Source organism: Talpa occidentalis, unplaced genomic scaffold (genome assembly GCF_014898055.3).
Source record: "Talpa occidentalis isolate TD23 unplaced genomic scaffold, MPIMG_talOcc4v2.1 talOcc4.2, whole genome shotgun sequence".
NCBI classification, from domain to species: domain Eukaryota; kingdom Metazoa; phylum Chordata; class Mammalia; order Eulipotyphla; family Talpidae; genus Talpa; species Talpa occidentalis.
Genome location: NW_023602073.1, coordinates 23,141,059 through 23,159,442, shown reverse-complemented (window position 1 = coordinate 23,159,442; position 18,384 = coordinate 23,141,059). Strand labels below are relative to the sequence as shown.

Sequence of the window (18,384 nt, the reverse complement as noted above, 5' to 3'; positions counted from 1 at the left end):
ATTTTATTTATGTATACAAGAGCTGGGGTACAGGCCAGAGGTGCAGATAGAGACCAGAGACAGAGTGGGGAACAGAACAGGCAGATCTACTGAAACACACTGCTGAGGGGAACAGCAGCGAGACAGGAGAGGTCCGCTCTGCCATTGGGTAGCTCCTGGCTAGGGATTGAACTTGTGCTGCAGTGGTTACAGATTGCTTCATAGTGCTGATGCTTAAGCCCTTGTGACACCAGGGAGGCCCTGGGGGGTGGTTTTGATTACAACACCTGATTGTCAAGCTGATAAAAAAAACCTGGTCAGCAGACTCACCTCCCCCTGAAGCCCTAATGTCGTAATCACATTTCCCATTTTGACCCAACCTTCCTCCTTGTCCTCCCACCCCACGTAACTGAAGCTGTAGGATTATTGTCACTAAAAAGACCAGGTTCTTGCTTTTTTAGCATCAATTGCATTGTGCTGCCCTCACCATGACATCCGTTTCTCCTTCAGCGCTGTGCAGCTGACACAACAGGGAACCACTCAACCTGTCTCCTTCTGCACGCTGGGTCTGCTGAAGCCACCAGCCTAGCGTGGAGCCAGACCATGAAATCGGGGTCCTGGTCTGGCAGAAACACCCTCCCAACTCTCCCTTCATGCCAGACAGTGTGGCCTCCCCTGTCAATATGGAGGATGTGGAAACCAGGTCAAGGTCATCCAGCAGCGGCCACGTTGACACGCGAGGGCCCCAGACGCAGCCCTCACAGAAGGGGTCCTCCTTACCGAAAGGGATTCCTGGAGAAAGGAGTCCTCTGTCCAGTCCCAAGACGGGCCCCAAGGATGCCTCCAGCTGGCGGTGTGTGGGCAGCGCCTCCCTCGACAGCACCCGATGCTGGACCAGACAGCAATGCAGCAGCCGCACCCAGAGGTGGTCCCGGACGGGCAGGAGGAGTTACCAGCTCCCAGAGGTGGCCCGGACGGAGTGTCGGTCACCACCCGTCACCAGCGTTACAGCTGTTTGTGAGTCGTGGGCTCACCAACACCAAGCAGCTCACTGAGATACTGGGCACGGGCCGGCTGCAGGCCTGAGGGCAGTGGCTTCCCAGACTCCACCCCCGGCCTCTGAGAAGCTCTTTGGTGTCTCTACAAACCTTTTTAGCTTCTTTTCTTTCCTCGGAGTCAACTGCTGTCTTTCCTTCCCCTTTGGAGGTCGAGAACGTAGTAGTGTTCTTTCCCGAGAGGCCAGGAAGAGCATCAGGCCCAGAGTGCGTGTCCCAAGCTGGCGCCTGCCCCGCCTCATCTCCTGTCAGGGCGCCCACCTACCAGGCTGATTGGACCCTTCTCAACCCACTGGCTGACTGGACCATTTGCCAATCAGCTCACAGCCGGCCCCTGATCCAGCACCCTGCACCCTCCATGGGCCTCTCTACTGCCTGCAGCTGGAGGAGCCTCAGTGCTGGGGCTGGCCCCGTGGGGCCCCATGCTCCTCCCTGCAGCCCTGAGCCAGGGCCACTGACCATCAATGCTGGCCTCGGCCTGCAGCCTCAGTGCCAGTGCGGTCTCTACTGGCGGGCAGTGAAATGCCCCCACCCGCTGCCGCTTGCATTGCTGCAAACAGCTTCTGGTGCCAGACAGAAAATAGTCACTGCCTCTCCAGTTGCTCCCACTGCTCAGCCAGGGGCAGGAGAGCTGTCTCTGCCTCCCGCTGGGGCCCGCTGTCACCAACACTGAAATGAGCAAAGCTGTTCTCCAAAGCAGAATGGCCTCGGACCCAGAGTCCCTAGTCACTAGAGCACAAACACTCATGTCAGGTGGAAATAAAAATGCAGAACAGGGCCTCCCTGGTGGCTTAAGGGGACAAAACGCAACCTATGAAGCTATCCGCAGCCCCTGCAGCACGAGTTTGATCCCCGGGCAGGCAGCTACCCTCATGGAGCAGCAGACCTCTTCTGTCTCCCCGCTGCTCCCCTCAGCAGTGTGTTTAAGTAGATCCGCCTATTCTGCTCCCCACTCTGTCTCTGGTGAACACCTCCACACCTCTGGACTGCAGCCCAGTTCTTGTATGAATAAATAAATTAATTAAAAATATGCCCCTGGGGGAGGGCTGCCAGCTGCCAGGGCACTCCCTTTGCACAACTATAAGATCCTCTGCAAGGGGATCTTCAGCACAGATTCCGCCCTTCCTCAGGATCCAACCAGCACAGCAGCAGGTAGGATCTGGAAACAGAGGCGCTGTATGCAGTCGGGGTGAGCAACAGAGGCCAGCAGCTGAGATTGCCCATAGCCCAAGCCCGGATCTCCTTGGCTGGGTGGAGACTCGGTGCTCCCCTGGGAGCTCCCCATGCTGCCTGCACTGTGCACCAAGCTCAGGACCCCGGTGCAGCCTGGGGTCCTCTGCACCCTGGAGTCCTGGGCCAGGCGGGTGGGGAGGGGAGGAAGGCCAGGCTTGGCCAGTGCAGGCCTGAGATCAGGTTGCTTCATTTTCTCCCGGGGCCTCCCTCCTTCCCCTTACTACTTGCCAGTTTCCAGGCAGGCTCGGGTCTGTGTTGCAGCCTCGCCATGGAGCAGCTGAGCGCCGCCAACTCCGCCTTCGCCCTGGCCCTGCTCCGCACCCTGAGTGAAGACAGCCCCGGTGGGAACCTCTTCTTTCCGCTGAGCATCTCCTCGGCACTGGCCATGGTCTTCCTGGGGACCAGAGGCAACACTGCGGCCCAGCTGTCCAAGGTCAGCAGACACAGAGAGAGACCCCTTCCCTGCCAGAGTCTCTGCTGAGGATGTGGAGAGCCGGCCTTGGGGCTCTCCCTGCACATGTAAAATCTGTTTCTGGGCTCAGAGCCCCACTGTGGGGGAGACTTTCAGGACAAACCCCAGGCACAGTCCATTTGCCTTGGGCTTTCCCTTTGTCCCCTGTTTAATGAGCACCTACTAGGTGCCAGGTCTGGTGTGATTAGCTGAGGATGGGGGAGCAGCAGGCCAGGACCCCTGGGGCAATGCAGGCTTCTGCTGTTCTGGCTGCAGACCTGGCTCTGTGGTCTCAGCCTGTTTTCCGGGAATCAGCATTTCGTGGGTCAGCTTTGCATGTGCAGACCTGCTGGGAACAGGGAACGCCTGTCATGGAAATTAATTCTGAGCAGAATGACACTGGAAATGCACTGCTGTGGAAGGTGGTGAACTGGCTTGCTGAGGGCGACCAGGAGACAGGGGAATTCTGTGCTGAGGCCCCGCCTGTGCCCAGTGCTGGGTGTGGCTGTAGGTTCTGATATCCTGGGCCCTGTGGGCAGGAGGCCCTCAGAGAACAGAGAGACTGAGACATGTGGCTTCAGGGGAGGGAGAAGCCCTGGGTGACTCTTCCAGCAGGAAAGGTGGGTGATACTCACCTTCTGCTCCCCTTATAGGTGTGGGGGACACCTGTGCCAGGTATGTCTTATTTCTGAGAGAGGGACTCTGGCTTTCCCTGATTCTGAGGGAAGGGAGTGGCTGCAGAGAAGGGCTTTCTGCCACCCCAGTCACACCTGACACTCACCTGCAGCCAGGACGGCCAGCCCTGGGGTCAGGGTGATGGACCTTCCAGCTGCAAAGCCTCTATGATCCCACTTAAAGGAAACATCTCTAAGTGAATGAGACCCGCATCTGCAGAACCACAGGGGAACTGAAAGTGGATCATGGGTTTACATAGGAGATGTAGAACCCTAAACTCTTAGAGTAACCCAAGGGAACATGGTCAAGACCAGCACTAGGTGAAGAGTTCTCAGGTCTGACCCCAAAGCCCATTCATGGGAGGGAAATCGGGTAAATTCACATGCAAAGGACTGATCTGTCTGCCCCACCAGCAGGGGCATCACAGAGGAAGATCTCCAGGCCCCTAAGATGCTGAAACGTCCACATTCTAACTGTCACGGTGTATTGTGCCAATAAGAGCCCCGCTCAGAACCTATTTTAGACCTAATTCCAATAAAATCAAGAACACAATTTCTAGAACCCCTAATCCCTGTTCCTGCATCCACAGGGCCTCCGGGCCTATCCCTGTAACACATGAGACACAGACTTGGCTCCAGCCTTTCCTTGCAAAGAGGCCCCTCACTCTAGGCCAGGGCAGCCCCAGCTTCACTGTGAGGGGGAGGGAGAGGGTCCAGGAGAGAAGGGGACAGTAGAGGGCCTAAGAACCTGAAAGGGTGAGAGCTTTTGTAGGGATTTGGGGCTTGGGCACTCATTGCCCTCCTGGCACAGCATCTTCCTGTACAAACCTCCCTGAGGAAGGGCCCCCATGGGCCCACGGGTCAGGACCAGCCTCCTGTGAGGACAAAATGATGGCAGCTCTGGGCACCTCCCAGTTGGCCAGCCTCTGAGTTGGGGGTGTCTGTGACTGTGGAGACTACGGGTGAGGCAGACACCCCATGGGGAGACTACCTCTTCCCAGGGATTTTGTTGGGGCTCTGGGAGGAGCAGAGACCTGAGATGCTCCATACAGCATCCCTAGGACATGCTCACCCCTGTGGAGCCTCTGGGTGGGGACAACTTCCCTGGGGGCCAAGGGGTGGATGCTCTCTCCACCCATCTCTGCAAGTTCGTCATGATACGAAGAATCAGGCCTCCTGGCATAAATGAGCACCCTGCTCCCAAGTTTCTAGAAATCAGGAGCTCCTGAGCCCTGTCCTGTGTGGGCATCTTCCTAATGCTTTGCCCTATTCCTGGGGTGGCCCCTAGAGAGGGACAGGGGAAGTTACCCCAATGCCTGCCCTGTAGATGGGGCTAGTGGGGCCACAGTCCCTCCCAGCTCGCCAGCGCCACCGTGTGGCTGGAACAGGAAGGAGCCCGCCCCCTTGGGCTGTGCTCACTGATCCTGAGTCCAGGCTGGTGAACCCTTTGGGAACTGGCTCTTTAGTTTTAGGTGTGGACACAGAGGGGTGGACGGTCACGGATCAGCCCTGGTGTGGAAAATGGATTCACCTCTAGACTCTGAGCTGGTCCTTGCTGTCCCTGGCTCCTGTCCTCTCCTGGCATCGGGAAGTGGTGTCCTAATCAGGGGGGAGCCCTACTGTGAGCCCCCAGGAGCCACAGCAGGGTAGTGCACAGAAGATGCCCTCTGCCACCCCCAGGTGGGATAGCGGGTCCCCATGGTGCCAGGTCACACTTGAGACACCCTGAGTGGGGTAATGTCCTGTGTTTCCTGAACAACTTGTAGCCAGAACCAGTGCACAGGTGCAACCCTTACAGAAGGGGTTCTAAGGCACAAAAAGGGTTCCTGTTCACAGAAGTGGGCCCTCCTCAGAGAAGGCTCCATGCAGACTTGGCTCCTGTGGGTCATACAATATCATGGACTTACCAGCACTTGTGCACCCCAATTTGGGAGCCGACAAAACCACTCCCAACAGGCCCCACCCAGCAGCCCAGGGTCATGGGATGCTGTCACGATCATCACCTGTCAAATAAAGGGCAGTGACTGTGTTGTCATGGCTCGGTGGGCCACTCTGTTACTCACTGGTGGCCCAGAGCGGGACCCAGTGCTCCTGTGGCAGAAATCTATGGCGATGGGTCCTATTCAGTGGCTGATTTAAAATCAGCCCAGGTCTGTGGCACCGTTGCTTTCCCTGAGCCCGGGCAGACTCTGCTTCATAGTCAGAAAACTGCACCTGCCTCTCCCTGAGACACGATGGACGAGCTGTGTCCCAAGGTCTGGCATTAACCACTGTCTCTGTCCTCTAGGTGGGGGGGAGCACAGGGGTCCATACAAGCCTCTACCACATTCACCCTGGAGCCTAAACCACAGCCCACAGGCCGGTCCTCACTGATGGGAGGGTGTGCTGTGGGGGCTACAGCAGGCCCAGGGGACAGGGCCCTTAGGGGGCAGGTCAGTGTCTGTAGGTTCCCCACCCCCTTGAACAATGCATGACCACTCCGGCTCAGGGAAATACAACAATGGGGTGTATTTAACAAATGGGGGAAACATTCCTTAAGCTCAAGAGCGGAGGCTCTCTTACCCAGATAGTGACCACAGTGTCCAGAAGTCCCAGGATGGAGCCACCTGGCCAGCGAGGGCCTGGAGCTGGTGGCCCATGAGCAGCTGCAGCCTGGATCCAAGTCCCCGCAGCTGGGGGTGCTCACAGGCGAGGCTCTGAGATGTCGCAGCAATCGCTGTGTGGCCTGGAGGCCGGGACAGCAGCACTGGATACCGGACCAGACATCAATGGAGCAGCCGTGCTGGGAGGCTGTGCAAGATGGTCAGGAGCATCACCTGCTCTCAGGGGTGACCCCGACACAGATGCTGGTCACCTGTCAGCTGTGCCAGGCCGACTGGGCAGCAGTGGTCACCACAGTCACTAGGAGGGGGCACTGTCAGAAACACCAGCGTCACAGCTGCCTGTGGGTTGTGGGCCACCAGCACCACCAAGCAGCTCCCAGGCCCAGGGCGGCTGCTGCGCCTTCAGGGGATGTCAGAGGCAGGGCCTGAGGGTGGTGGCCCCAGACTCTGTGAAGGTTTTTGGCTTCTCTTCTTTCTTCAGAGGTTGCTGCTTGGGGTTTGTTCTTTTTCTTCTGATCTCAGGAACAGTTAGTCTTTTCTAGGAAGCGTCAGGGCCAGAGCATGGGTCCCAAGCAGCCGCCTGCCCTAACTCATCTCCTGTCAGAGCCCCCCTCAACCCCTACCAGTCTGATTGGACCAGTTACCAATCAGCTCACAGCTCACACCTGGTCAGCCCACTCTGCCCTCCAGGCCACCAGGGGCTCTCTACTGCCTGCAGGTGGAGGAGCAACAGCACTGGGGCTGGCCCCGTGGGGCTTCATGGGCAGCATGCTCCAGGGGCAGGGTAGGGGAACCCCTCTGCTTCCTCGGGCCAGTGTGATCTCTGGTGGCAGCAGTAAGATTCCCACCACTTGCACCTGTTTGCCCTGGCCACAGGCAGCTTCTGGGCTGGAGGGAAAACTCACTGCTCTTCCAATGAAAAGAAAAAAGCTGGTCTTGCCCCATAGCTTGTGCTGTGGGGACCCGCTTTCACTGTCACGGAAATGAGAAATCTGTCCCCAAAGTACAATGGCTTTGGATCTGTTACCTCCTCACAGGGAGCCAGCTGGGCAAAACCCGAGCAGAAGGAGGTGGCCCATCCCCAGGATCTGCGCTGTGTCATCTCTAGGAAATCCTACCTGGACACATGAATGCATCCTGGTTTCAATCCCCAGCCTGCGGGTTGGATAAAACCTGGTGTATGGCACATAATTTTACTTCTGTATACACACCTGGGTGGTTTACAAGCCATCCCTTTACAGTCTGTGCTTCTGGGTGTTTTTCTGGTAGTGTGTGTAAGCGCCATTTGCTACATTCTTGGTTCTATGAGAGGTAGATGTTCTACTTCACATACTGAGAATGTGCAACAACACACTCAGGCTTTTAACTTAGCTATGCAACAACAAATTCAGGCTCTTAGCTAAGCAACAACAAAATCAGGCTCTTGATTTAACTATTAAGAGTATGAGGGTAAGTATAGGAGGAGGGATTAAAACAAAGGTAGAAAGAGCATAAAAGTCTATGGTGATGGGCCTCCCTGCTTGTGTAAGGGGTTAAGCACACACTGCGAAGCTATCCACAGCCTCTGCAGCACAAGTTCCACCTGGCTGGCCAGGGAGCTACCCACATGGTGCAGCAGACCTCTCCTGACTTGCCCGCTGCTCCCCTCAGCAGTGTATTTCAGTCCTTCTGCCTGTTCTGTTCCCCACTCTGTCTCTGGTGAATCCTCTCACCCACCCCTGTGTACCTCTGGCCTGCACACAGTTCTGGTATGCATAAATAAATAAATCTTTAAAAAAAAAAAGAGTCTATGGTGATGGTTCATGGGTGACTTAGCAGTTAAATTTTATGGGGATTATACCTGAGAGGAGAAATCACACATTGTTCAAATATGAACATTGTGTGGAATTCAGCTGTGTGGGGCTAGATAATGCTGTGGTCCATACTTTTCTATTGTCACTTGTTATCCGGCTGTATTCATTATGCATCCTTCATGACTGGCGCTATGAGCTTTCCGGGTCCGGTGTCATTCCAAGAAGGGTGTGCTGAGCATGTCTCACATTCACACACATGTCTGCTGGTGTCTTCCCAGAGTGACATCACTGGGGATGGTCAGGAGGAGCGTGTTTTGGAGCTGAGTCGATACAGCAAACACTGCCCCAAACAGGCAGCCCCATCCCAGAGCTCCAGAGTCTCCCCCTGACCTTGGGGAGTGACCCCTCACATTTTAAAGCCACAAGATGATGCCCAACTACTGGACGGAGCAGTGACTTCCCTCTGACAGTGCAGTATGGGTTGATGAAGGATGGTGTTCAGGGGGACACTGTCCGATCGCTCTACAGTGTGTGTGTGGATTTGGGGAGTGCTTTTCTCTGTGATTGACCCAGATTACTAACTCGCCAGAGCACACACACGTGGTGTCAGGGGGAATGAAAAATGCAGGGCACTGTGTCTTTGGTTCATGCAGGTCAACATTCAATAACTTTTCCAGGCAGCTACTTCTCCTGACTTTCTGACTTTAGCCCCTAGTGGAAGCTGAGAGTGGACCTCCCGTTCCATGGGACATGATGGAGAAGTAACAGATTTACTCAAAGGACTTCAATATAGCTATGACAGGCTTTCCACAAATGATGGTTACTCTCTTCTGACAAGCTGGCAATCAGTCTACCGTCCTAGTATCAAACTCCTGTTTGTTCATTTTTAAACAGTGGAGAGAATTTCACTCTCATTACTGAGGCCTTATTTGCCCCGGTGCATTGTAAAGGGTCTTCCCTCTTCCCCCTTCATGTTGAGACTGCATGAGAGCAGGGGGCAGTTTTGATGGCTGGGGAATTACTTCAAAATTGCTTCAGGGAGAGAGTTTGGAGTGTATCTGTAGGGTGGATTCTCTCTATACTGTGCTGGCTAGCTTGCCTTCTAATTGGTGATAAGTGTCATTTCTCACTCTTAGTTAGAAATAGTCCATCAGGTCCTTGTCAGAGATCCCAATTTGCCTAGAACTCAGCAATGTGTTGATCCCCTGTGGAGGGCGCTGTGTGGTGCTGGTGTTGGATCCACTAGTCACCACTAGCCCTGGCAGTGCAGACTCAAGGAAATCCCCTGGGGGAGGAGCCTCCCTGTTGACAGGACACTCATGTCCCCAGTTATAAGGGTGGCAGGAGAGGACCTGCAGCACAGATCTCACACTTCTGCAGGATCCTGTCCAGCCAAGAAATCAGTAGGACAAGAATCAGGGGGGCTATAGTGGGGTGGGGTGAGCGGGAAAGGCCAGCAAGGGGCTCACGGGCTGAGATCAGGAGCAGTCCCTGCCAGCATGTCCTTGGCAGGGAGAAGACAGTTCCCTCCAATCAGGACAGCTCCCCGCACTGCTGGTGCCCAGCTCCCAGCTCTGGGCAAGCAGCAGTCCTCCCTGATGCTTCAGGGCAGCTCTGCCAGGAGGGTGGGCTGTGGAGGGTGGTTGGGGTGTGGCTGCTCCAAGGCCTGAGAACAGATTGCTTATCCTTTCTCTCTGGAACTCCCTCCACAGCTGTTTGTGAGTTTCCAGGCAGCCAGGCCCTGAAGCCACTTCTCTCCATGGCTGGGGGAAGAGGGAGGAGGCAGGTGTGGTCTAGAGATTACAGCTCAACCAGAGAGGATCTTTGCATTACTACACACCAAGCAGCCAGCACCCCCTGTAGTCATCCTGACCTATATGTGGGGAAACTGGGGGACAGAGAGGGGACAGGATCCGGGGACCAGGTGCTTAGCCATCCTCCTGGGCATTGTGCCTTCCGCTGGAGGGACAGAGAGGATCTCGTCTCCCTAGCGACTGCCCTGACAGACCCTGGGCACTGCAGGGTTTTCAAACTGCAGCTGCTACTGGCTTGGGAGCTACCCTCTCCCCACATTAGGGCTGGAACCTCAAAGGTGCACATTATATACCTGCTTTGATGACTTTTGCTTTAATGCATTGGAGGTGGCTGTGGTTCTAGAGTGGACACCTTCTTACTTTCGGGTGCACGCTGCTCCTGGCTCAGCTGTCTGCAGGCTCAGACGTGTCGGAAAGTGGAGATCATCACTTCTCGGGCCGTCCCTGGATCCACGTTGGTGTGCTCTGGAAAGTGTTCTTACCCTGCAGGAATAAAAAAGAGGAAGTGACAGATTGGGGGGAGGTTCAGGGTGGGTGGCTGGGGCTGAGGATGGGGCTGGGGAAATGCAGTTCTTAACAGCCCATGTACACAAGAGGACACAGGCTCGGGTCTGTGTTGCAGCCTCGCCATGGAGCAGCTGAGCGCCGCCAACTCCGCCTTCGCCCTGGACCTGTTCCGCACCTTGAGTGAAGACAGCCCCCGTGGGAACCTCTTCTTCTCTCCTCTGAGCATCTCCTCAGCACTGGCCATGGTCTTTCTGGGGACCAGAGGCAACACTGCGGCCCAAGTGTCCAAGGTCAGCAGAAAGAAAAAGAGAGAGAGACCCATTCCCTGCCAAAGTCTGTGCCGAAGATGCGGAGAGCCGGCTTTGGGGCTCTCCCTGAGCATGTGAAATCTGTTTCTGTGCTCAGATCCCCACTGTGGGGGAGACTTTCAGGAAAGCCCCAGGCACAGTCCATTTGCTGCAAGTTTTCCCTTTGAGTGACCTGTTTTAGTGAGCAAATACTAGGGGCCAGGCACTGTGGTGTGATTGGCTGAGGATGGGGGAGCAGCAGGCCAGGACCCCTGGCACAGGGCAGATCTCTGCTGTTCAGGCTGCAGACCTGGCTCTGTGGTCTCAGTTGTCCTCCGGGACTAGGCATTTCCTGGGTCAGCTTTGCATGTGCAGACCTGCTGGGAACAGAGAACGCCTGTCATGTAAATTACTTCTGAGCAGAATGACACCCGGAAATGCACTGCTGTGGAAGGTGGTGGACTTGCTTGCTGAGGGGGACAAGGAGACAGGGGACTCTGTATTCTGAGGCCCCGCCTGTGCCCAGTGCTGGGTGTGGCTCTAAGTTCTGATGTCCTGGGCCCTGGGCAGGAGACCCTGTGGAGCCTGATCCTGGGGGCCTGAAGAGCAGGGCCAAACCCTGGGTGACTTACTGCAGGTCACTCTTCAGCCAGAAAGGCGGGCGATGCCACCTTCTGCTCTCCTTATAGGTGTGGAGGGCAACTGTGCCAGGTGTGCCTTGTTTCTGAGAGAGGGACACTGGCTCTCCCTGACAGTGAGTGAAAGGAATGGCCGCAGAGAAGGGCTTTCTGCCACCCCAGTCACACCTGACACTCACCTGCAGCCGGGACGGCCAGCCCTGGGGTCAGGGTTATGGACCTTTCCAGGTGCAAAGCCTCTATGACCCCACTTAACGGAAACATCTCTAAGTGAATGAGACCCGCATCTGCAGAACCACAGAAGAAAAGCATTTTAAAGTTTTCAAGAATCCACTGGTACTAATTTGGATTTGCTTCTTAAAAGGTCACCCCAGCCTCTATTCTGTGGCTTTCTGGGATTGGGTGACCTCAGAGAGAATAGTTTTAGAGCCTTCCGCTCCGTTTCCATTAAAACAGATGGATCACAGCACTCGGCAAACATCCCACTCTGTGAATACCTGGACTTTGTACACACTTTGGGTTTGTTCTGTGTCTTAAAAGCCAGGAACAGCCCAGGCCTCATAAAGCCATAAAAGCATTCTTGTTTTGCAATTGATATGTGGGAAATTAAACCTTTGCCAAATGTTATGCTTAAAGAAGTATTTTAAATAATTGAGTTACTGTTGCTCATGGTGTAATTAGAAAAAAAATTCTCAATCTATAATATCTTTGTTCCCACAGAGGTGATGATTCTTAGTTTTCAGGTTTATTTCTCAGAACGTTCAGTAAAATAATAGTTGATAAAATTTTATGATAATAGAAAATTAGATTTGAGTATTCATGTAAACACACCATTTATGATTTTCTTGGGGAAAAGGAAAGACTTGTAGAAATATTTAGTTTACTAACCACTCATATTTGCAGAACTAGAATGATAACTAAAAAAACTGACATAAAATCTGGCTCTAAGGTGGGATGAGTAAGTTTCACAAAGCTGTAAGTTTTGGATTCTCCATCATTTGTTCTTCAAAGAAAAACTAATAAGATTATAGGTTGGGTCATCAGTGCTTAGTAATGACAACACATTCCTTTGATAGAAACAAACTCTTGGGATTCACTTTATAATTTCAAAGTAAATGTTTATAGAAAATGTTTTCTTCATTGTAGACTCTTCATTTTGACGAGGTAGAGAAGGTTCATTCCAGATTTCAGAGTCTGATCGCTGCTGTCAACAAGCCTGACGCCTCCTATGTGCTGAAACTGGCTAACAGGTTATACGGAGAGACCACCTATAATTTCCTCCCTGTAAGTTCTTTCTCCTGGAGTTCTACTCACTAGACAACGTGTGCTTTTCCCAGCAAAATCAAGTCAGTTTAAATTTTTATAAACATTCAGAAAATAATACCGAATGAAAATGTACGACTCATGATGTTCCCTTGGTTTTCACAAGTGAAGAGATGGTCCTGGCTGTGTCCCTTTAAAACAAGAGTGACGCCATTACTCCCTTCCAAGTGCAATCAGTATTTGTTATTTGTGCAGAAGTTAGGAAACTTTAGGTTATAAGAATCAGATGCCTTGAACTCAATTTTGATTGCTTTCAAAGATCTTAGAAAATGACTTCTGTAGATAGTAAGATTCACTCATAACATTGATTTTCTTCTTCTTTTTTTAATAGGAGTTCTTAGCTTCAACTCAGGAGCTGTATGGTGCTGAGCTGGCCAGTGTGGATTTCCAGGGCAACTCTGAAGGTGCCAGGAAGGTGATCAACCAGTGGGTCAAAGAGCAAACGGAAGGTAAGTGGGTGGACAGAGTGTGGTCCTTGTACAGGGTCCTGCCTCTGCGTCTCCAGCTTCCCACCTGTATAGGATGCCCTCCCCACACCCTCTCCCTACCTCCTCCTTCCGACTTCACCCTGCGGGTGAACCTGTTGTCCAGTGCTGAGCAGCTATCAGACACAGAAATTCTGGGCCTCCCTGATGGCCAAGGGGTTGAGTCTCAGCACTATGAAGCTATCCCCAACTACTGCAGCACGAGTTTGATCCCTGGTCGGGAAACTGACACACATGGTGCAACAGACCTCTCCTGTCTCCCTGCTGCTCCCCTCCGCAGTGTATTTCAGTAGATACCGTTGTCCTGCTCCCCACACTATCTCTGGGAAATTCTTTCTGCACCTCTGGCCTGTACCCCAGCTCATGCATGCATGCAAAATAAAACAAATCTTTAAAAATTTAGATTCTGTCAAGCGGAATCGTAGACATGAATGAACCAAAGCAGCTAAATATTTTCTCTGATGTTCCCTTAAACTACATTTTAAAGTTAAAGCTAATATTATCTGTAGAATAAAAGGAATAAAATTTAGGGGCATGGGAGGGTAATCCAGTCGTCCAAATTATTTAATCCACCATTGTCAGTAAATAACCTGTGGGGCTCACACACTAATATTCATGAACCTCTTTCCTGCATCCTGGCTCCAGGTGCGGCGTGGCGGGTGGGATGTGCTGTCCAGCTGGGCATGTCTTTTCCCTGGTCATGGAATGAAAAGAGGCTACTACAGACACCCTGCATGTAGGAGGGGTGCTTGGTGGAGCCTGTGATCAGTAGAGGAACCTTCCTACCTTTGCATAGTTTGAGGGTTGCTGCCACCTAGCGGATTTGAAGGACTGACTTCCTAGTGATTCAAAACCCTGTCATGCAAGACTATATATATTGTTATCCTGAATAGAATGGCCAATCACAAACAAGACTCCTTGCAATCATACTCCAGAAAAGGGGCATTTTCCTGTTTTCTGCTTTTCAGCACCTTAGACTTGTACTGAAGTACAGGCTCTGGGGGACTGGGTGTGTCATTCATCAGCCTGGTGAGTTGGTGCAGTCAGACACGCCAAGGGAGTTTTCACCTCGACACTATGTTCAAGGGAAATGAAATGGAAACGATGTGTTTGAAATGCATTTCTGTGCTGACCAAATAGTTTAGATTTGGAGTGCTGAGAAGTGGATTAACAAAAAAAAATCTTACTTTATCCTCTCAGGGAAGATTCCAGAAATGTTGGCTGCAGGTGTGGTGGGTAGCATGACTAAGCTTGTGCTGGTGAATGCCATCTACTTCAAAGGCTCCTGGCAGGACGAATTCAGAAAAGAGGAAACCAGGGACGCCCCATTCAGGTTGAATAAGGTGAGCCCATGCATGGTCTCTTTGCTCTACAAGAGCAAACATCCTCTTGCTCTACATGAATGCAGATAATAGAGATTTTTTTTCCAACCTTTCAGCGAGAAACAAAAATAGTGAAAATGATGTACCAGAAGAAGAAACTGCTATTTGGCTTCATCCGGCCACTCAAGTGCCGCGTGCTGGAACTGCCGTACAAGGGCGGGGAGCTCAGCATGGTCATCCTGCTGCCCGATGACATAGAGGACGAGTCCACAGGGCTGGAGAAGGTGATGCTCCTGCGTTTCGTCCTTCTCTCTCCTTTCCTGTGTGAGTCCTCCTGTGTGTGCTGAGTGGTCAGTGCTCGTTATGTGCTTATTGAATCACTTCACTTCCCCATTCTTTTGTAACCTAGTCCATCACATTTACTACCTGGGAGTCCTTCATTTAAAATTTCAGGGACTCTAAGAGAACAGTTGTGGGGACCATGCAAAGACCTACACTAGATGTAATGCTGGTCATGGGCAGCTCATGCAAACTCTCTTAATAGAACTTTAGACTGAGGGTTGTTTTATTAAAATGAATTTGTTCAAAATTGAAACCCAGTAATGTATGACTTATAGCGTCATCCTATGCTCTCAGGGTTCTTTTATGACACTCTCCGATCTCCTTACTATGCACACAGATTGTGAATTCAATTCCCAGTAACTCTATCACAGAAGTCTCCTGAGACAAGTGAGTTTGAAGGTTAAGCCTGTTTCCTAGTGTGAACTTGGTATAAAGTTCTACTATAAGGACTTAAAGGCTATGGAATCTCTTGCCAGGACTGGGACCAGGCAAAACCTGGAGATTATGTTTTTTCTCAGTGTCTCTAGCCTCTGTGTTATATCGCCACTTTCTCCTCACCAAAGTTGCAGTCTGGAGGGGATCCTAATGTAGTATCTATTTGCATATATAGAGGATGGAAATATCAGCATGTCCCTCTTTCAGTTGTTTTCCACCTTCATCTGTTCTCTGATAATAAAAAGAGTCTCATGAAAGGGATGACCAACAGCAACAGAACTAGTGTAATGATGGTTCTGCTCTAGTCCTATCATGCTAATAAAACAGCAGTGATAACAGCGGGCACTTCCATAGTCCTTACTGTGTCCAAATCATTTAATTCTAATGACAATGTTAGAATAAAGGGAGGGTCTGTTATTAGCCCCATTTCAGATGAGGATGTAGGATCTTTTCTATTTTTCCTTAGGAGCTAAATCTATTAGACGTTATTGTAGCTCTGTGTGGTTCACGGATCACCACGGTGTTTAGTGGGTTCAGAATAAATAGAATAGGATAGAAGAAAACTTTTACATTTACCCTTTCACCACACAACCAATTAGTCAACATGTAATATAGCCTTCATGGTCATAACCCATCACAGTGATTCCGTATAATGGTGGAGTAATATTGAGTCCTGGGAGAGTGGGTAGACAGATGGGTAGGATGAGGCTGTACTACGGGGTGTGTGGATGCATGGACAGGTGGGTGGATGGAGAGATGGATGGATGGTTGTTTGTTGGAGCTGATGTCCAGCCTCCCTGACTGGGGCCCTGGATGACTTAGAACACACACTCTCTCATTATCCCAATTGCTGGAAAGAACTGGCACAAAACAGGAAGGAAACAAAGGAGCAACTGATATTAGGGGCTATTCCTATAATAACCCTTTAGTACTTACCTATATAAAATTGTTTTCTCTTTGCACATTCTAATTCCAGATCGAGCAGCAGTTGACATTGGAAAAACTGCATGAGTGGACCAAGCCCAAGAATATGGTTCATAGGGATGTCCACGTGCACTTGCCCAAATTCAAGCTGGAGGAGACCTATGATCTCAGCTCCCACCTGGCTCGCATGGGTGTGGAAGATCTCTTTAGCAGCAGCAAGGCGGATCTGTCTGGCATGACAGATACCACAGATATTTTCATATCAAAAATGATTCACAAGTCCTTTGTGGAGGTGAATGAGGAGGGCACAGAGGCAGTGGCCATCACAGTTGGCATATTCATGCGTAAATCTGGGATAGAGCAAAATTTCGTTGCCGACCACCCATTCATCTTCATGATTCGTCACAACTCCTCTGGCAGCATCCTGTTCTTAGGCAGATTGTGTTCCCCTTAGAGGCTGTAGAAATATATGGTCAAATTAGAGTTTAATCATCTGACTTTTAATGCAGATATAACGTCACCAATAAAACTACTATCTAAATCCAAATGCTTCATTTCCTTTGTAAGTGCAACTCTGCTGGGTCTTGACATCCAAGTCCACTGCCACAGGTGTCATATTTCCTCTCTTTACAATGCACAGCTCCAGGACTAATTTTGAAAGTGTCAAGTTAAAACAGATCTCCCAGATGTGTAGATTCTTGACAAAGCCGTTGTCTGTGCAGGGAAACATGAACACACTGTGGTTCAGTGAATAGAACTTTATACAATTTTAAAAAATATTTATTTATACAAGAACTGGGTATAGGTCAGAGGCACGGGAGGGTAAGAGAATTCACCAGAGACAGAGTGGGGAACAGGCACATGGACCGAAGACACTGCTGAGGGGAGCAGCGGGGGAGGAAGACGAGGTCTACTGCGCCATGTGGGTTTCTCCCTGGCTTGATGGGAATCGAACCCGCACTGCATAGACTGTGGACAGCTTCATATCACTGTGCTCAATCCACTGCACCACAGGGGAGGTCCTTTAAAAAAAAAAAAAAGGATATATTTTATCCATACAAGAGCTGGTGTACAGGTTAGAGGTGTGGGGGGCCCGCCTCAAAGGACAGAGTGGGGAGCAGAACAGGCAGATTGAAATACACTGCTGAGAGGAGTAGTGGGTGAGTCAGGAGAGTCAGGAGAGGTCTGCTGTGCTATGTGGGTTGCTCCCTGGCCAGGGATCGAACTCATGCTGCAAAGGCTGCAAACAGCTTCATAGGTTGTATCTTAACCCCTTGCGCCACCAGGGAAGCCCCAGTTAATAGACCTTTAGCCGTCATCATAGACACTCTGGGAGTTGCAGGGAACCTTAAAAGGAGACAATCAGTTGAAATGGAGGAGAGAATCCCGACTAAGCCTCCATTTAGCAAAGATAACCTTACCTTGATCTTTGTCTTAAAGAGTTACGTGCCATAGGACTGGTTTTCAGGCCACTAATTTTTTTTTATTAATATATTTCTCTTTCATCTTTGTAGTCCCATGTTCTCCCACCACCATATCTCCCATAAACTATCTTCCTATGACCTTTGTTCAAGGCCCCTCCTCCCCACCCCTTCCTTTGCTCTGCACTTCCTTTGCTATGGTCAGCTTGATAGTTTTGACATTTTCTTGACCTTTTGTTTGGTTTCTCTATATTCCACATATAAGTGTTTATCTTTTTTCTTCTGACTTACTTTGGCTGGCATAATGCTCTCCAGCTCCGTCCATGTTGCCACAAGAGGCACAAGTTTTCCTTTTTGACTGCCGAGTCATAGTCCACTGTGTAAATATATCACGTCTTCTTGTTCCATTTGTCTATTTTGGGGCATTTCCATAACTGGGTTATTGTAAATAATGTTGTAAAAAGCATGGGTGTGCAGGTTCCATTCGATTTAGTTTTTTAATGTCCTTTGGGTAGATCCCTAGGAGTGTAATTGCTGGATCAAAGGGTAGATCCAGTTTTAGTGTTTTTAGGGTTCCTCTACCCAGCTTTCCAGAGTGACTGGAGAGTTTAGTTCCCACCAGCAGTGTAAGAAGCTTCCTTTATCTCCACATACTTCCATATTTGTTCTTTCTAGATTTTTTTTAATGTGGGCAATTTTCACTGGAGTGAGGTAGTATCTCCTCGAGGTTTTGATTTGCATTTTCCTGATAATTAGTGATGTCGAACATTTTTTCACATGTCTATGGCCATTTCCGTTTCTTCTTTGGAGAAGTCTCTTTTTCTTTTTCTATCCAACGTTGACTGGGAATTTTGCTTTGTTCAGAACATTAAAGAGCTGCCTGCCAATCCCCTGTGCTCCCTGGTATGTTCTCCTTTATCTGACCCACGTGTCACTCTCATGAGGTCCATGGAGTCAAGAAGTAGGGATTCCCATAAAGATGCCAAGAAACTACCAAAAGAAAACTGGAGTAGGAGAGACTGTTAAGCAAAGATCTCAGCTTCCCCCCCACTACTCGGGTGTTTTCTCATAAAGACTCTCCACATCCATTATGACACT

The 18,384-nt window shown here is 50.8% G+C and overlaps 1 protein-coding gene and 1 long non-coding RNA gene across 4 annotated transcripts; one reads left to right on the top strand and one right to left on the bottom strand.

The window, feature by feature from the left end:
• Nucleotides 1-5,591: 5,591 nt before the first annotated feature.
• LOC119251894 (leukocyte elastase inhibitor-like) lies at nucleotides 5,592-16,333 on the top strand. Its single transcript, XM_037519168.2, has 7 exons — nucleotides 5,592-5,647; nucleotides 10,225-10,399; nucleotides 12,181-12,318; nucleotides 12,689-12,806; nucleotides 14,043-14,185; nucleotides 14,281-14,448; nucleotides 15,918-16,333. Exons 2-7 carry the CDS (start codon nucleotides 10,232-10,234, stop codon nucleotides 16,317-16,319), a joined length of 1,137 nt encoding a protein of 378 aa, XP_037375065.1. The 5' UTR covers nucleotides 5,592-5,647; nucleotides 10,225-10,231; the 3' UTR covers nucleotides 16,320-16,333.
• Nucleotides 7,819-18,319, bottom strand: LOC119251895 (uncharacterized). 3 transcript variants are annotated; one of them, XR_008553032.1, is made up of 8 exons: nucleotides 17,578-18,319; nucleotides 16,702-16,887; nucleotides 15,878-16,579; nucleotides 15,065-15,172; nucleotides 11,214-11,321; nucleotides 10,707-10,776; nucleotides 9,896-10,085; nucleotides 7,819-8,076 (listed from the first exon to the last, which is right to left on the bottom strand). It is a non-coding gene; the product is annotated as an uncharacterized LOC119251895 (long non-coding RNA). The 3 variants fall into 3 exon arrangements; XR_008553033.1 differs by having other exon boundaries at nucleotides 10,707-10,773; XR_005126638.2 differs by lacking the exon at nucleotides 15,065-15,172.
• Between the last annotated feature and the right edge of the window lie 65 nt (nucleotides 18,320-18,384).

Coding starts and splice junctions, on each gene's coding strand:
- LOC119251894 (XM_037519168.2), top strand. CDS start 10,232: ATGGAGCAGCTGAGCGCCGCCAACTCCGCCTTCGCCCTGGACCTGTTC. Junction 12,319..12,688: donor CCACCTATAATTTCCTCCCT/GTAAGTTCTTTC, acceptor TTTTTTTAATAG/GAGTTCTTAGCTTCAACTCA. Junction 12,807..14,042: donor GGTCAAAGAGCAAACGGAAG/GTAAGTGGGTGG, acceptor TTATCCTCTCAG/GGAAGATTCCAGAAATGTTG.